The sequence below is a fragment of the Parus major genome, chromosome 10 (assembly GCF_001522545.3).
Source record: "Parus major isolate Abel chromosome 10, Parus_major1.1, whole genome shotgun sequence".
Classification (NCBI taxonomy): domain Eukaryota; kingdom Metazoa; phylum Chordata; class Aves; order Passeriformes; family Paridae; genus Parus; species Parus major.
The window spans coordinates 11,203,526-11,205,087 of NC_031779.1; the positions used below are offsets into that span (position 1 = coordinate 11,203,526).

Sequence of the window (1,562 nt, forward strand, 5' to 3'; positions counted from 1 at the left end):
GGCCGCCGCTCGCCGAGGGGTGCGGGCTGCGGCCGAGGGAGGGCTGGGGGGTGGTGTGACAGCGGGTGCATGCTATAAATAATAACGGGCGACTCCATTCTAGTGCTAGGCTAGTTTTTACACTGTACTTTAATACGAAGCTTCCAAAACTCCCCCCCTTTTTTATAAACAAACAAACAAACTGAAAAAAAAAAAAAAAAAAAGAAAAAAATTTGAAAGTAGAAGATGCTTATGATGATGACAATGGTGTGTGGACTGTTAGTAAAACGTGCTGGTAGTTTCTAGGATGCTTATTACAAAATAATTAAATCTATGGGTGGATACTTTTCTGAATGTTCTTGAAAGGGCAAGAAGTTCCTGTGAAAAACCATGATACTGCAGCTTTATCAGACTTTAAAAAAGAAAAAAGAAAAAAAAACCAACAAAACTGTAACATATCTCTTATATATATTAAAAACGTTTAAAGGTTTTAAAGATAAATTGCATTAATACAGATTGAAGTATTTTATTCTTTTTTGACTTGAAAAATTATATTTCATATTGCAAAGATGTTTACAAGTATTTTAATTTAAGTTCAGTGAACTTTTTGTAGCTGGGTTAAATCTTTTTTATTTTAGTATGGCCTTATGGCAAAGAACACTGTATTATTTTAATATCACACAATTGTGAACAGAATTACAAACCATAAAATGTGTAATGCTTTGAACAGTATTCTGTTGGGATGGAGATTTTATAGGTTCAGAAAAAATCTTTTAAATCTGCTTCACCCAGCATATTTTCTATTCAGTGATATAAAGCATATTTTATTCTATATTATTACAAAAATGGAAATGTATAAACATATGTCAAAAGGAACTGTTGAAGCTTTCTAACATTTGTATAAATAGAATTCAGTGGAAATTACAAAAATTCTGTTGCACCACTATAGTTTTAGTATTTCTATTTTAATACATTTGTTTACCACTTGTTTATGTATATGTAGGTGACGTTACTTGAGCTTAAATGTACTTTACTGAGCAAAGTTTAAAAACAAAGTATATTTTATTTTATGATAAAGGGCCTTTAACCTCATGGTCAAATACTAATATTATATTTGCTGAGACAAGATTTGAAATTGTATCAAGAGTTTTATTTTTCTGACATTTAAAGTTCTACATAATAAAAGTAAAACTTAAGTAATGGTGCTACTTCATGTTTTTTTAAGTATTTCTATATAAATAAAATAAAATATTACAGAAAAAAAAGGCACTCTGTGTGTTGATTTGATTTCATATGCTGAGAGTTTTCCCTGGTTTTTTTGTTTCCTGCTTGTATCAGTGAAACATGTTGGAACTTTAAACTGTGTCATGCTAATGTTGCTGGAACTCATGCTTCCAGAATAAACTTACCAGTTATCATACCTTATAATATGATTTTAAGAAAAAAAAAAAAAAAAGTGTTTTTTTTCTTAAATATTTGTTATATTGCTAGAGTTTTCCACAGCACAAAATACTATTTTTTTTCATAATTTTTAGTAATGAAAATACTCGGTTTTTTTGTGAATTGTTACTTTTGGCAGGGAA

General features: G+C 29.6%; 1 protein-coding gene across 1 annotated transcript in view; it reads left to right on the forward strand.

The window, feature by feature from the left end:
• Positions 1-363, forward strand: part of MEX3B (mex-3 RNA binding family member B) — a 3,634-nt gene extending 3,271 nt beyond the window's left edge. The window contains exon 3 of the mRNA XM_015638408.3: positions 346-363. Coding sequence (XP_015493894.1) covers positions 346-363 — 18 coding nt within the window. The remainder of the gene's footprint in view (positions 1-345) is intronic.
• The last annotated feature ends 1,199 nt before the right edge of the window (positions 364-1,562 follow it).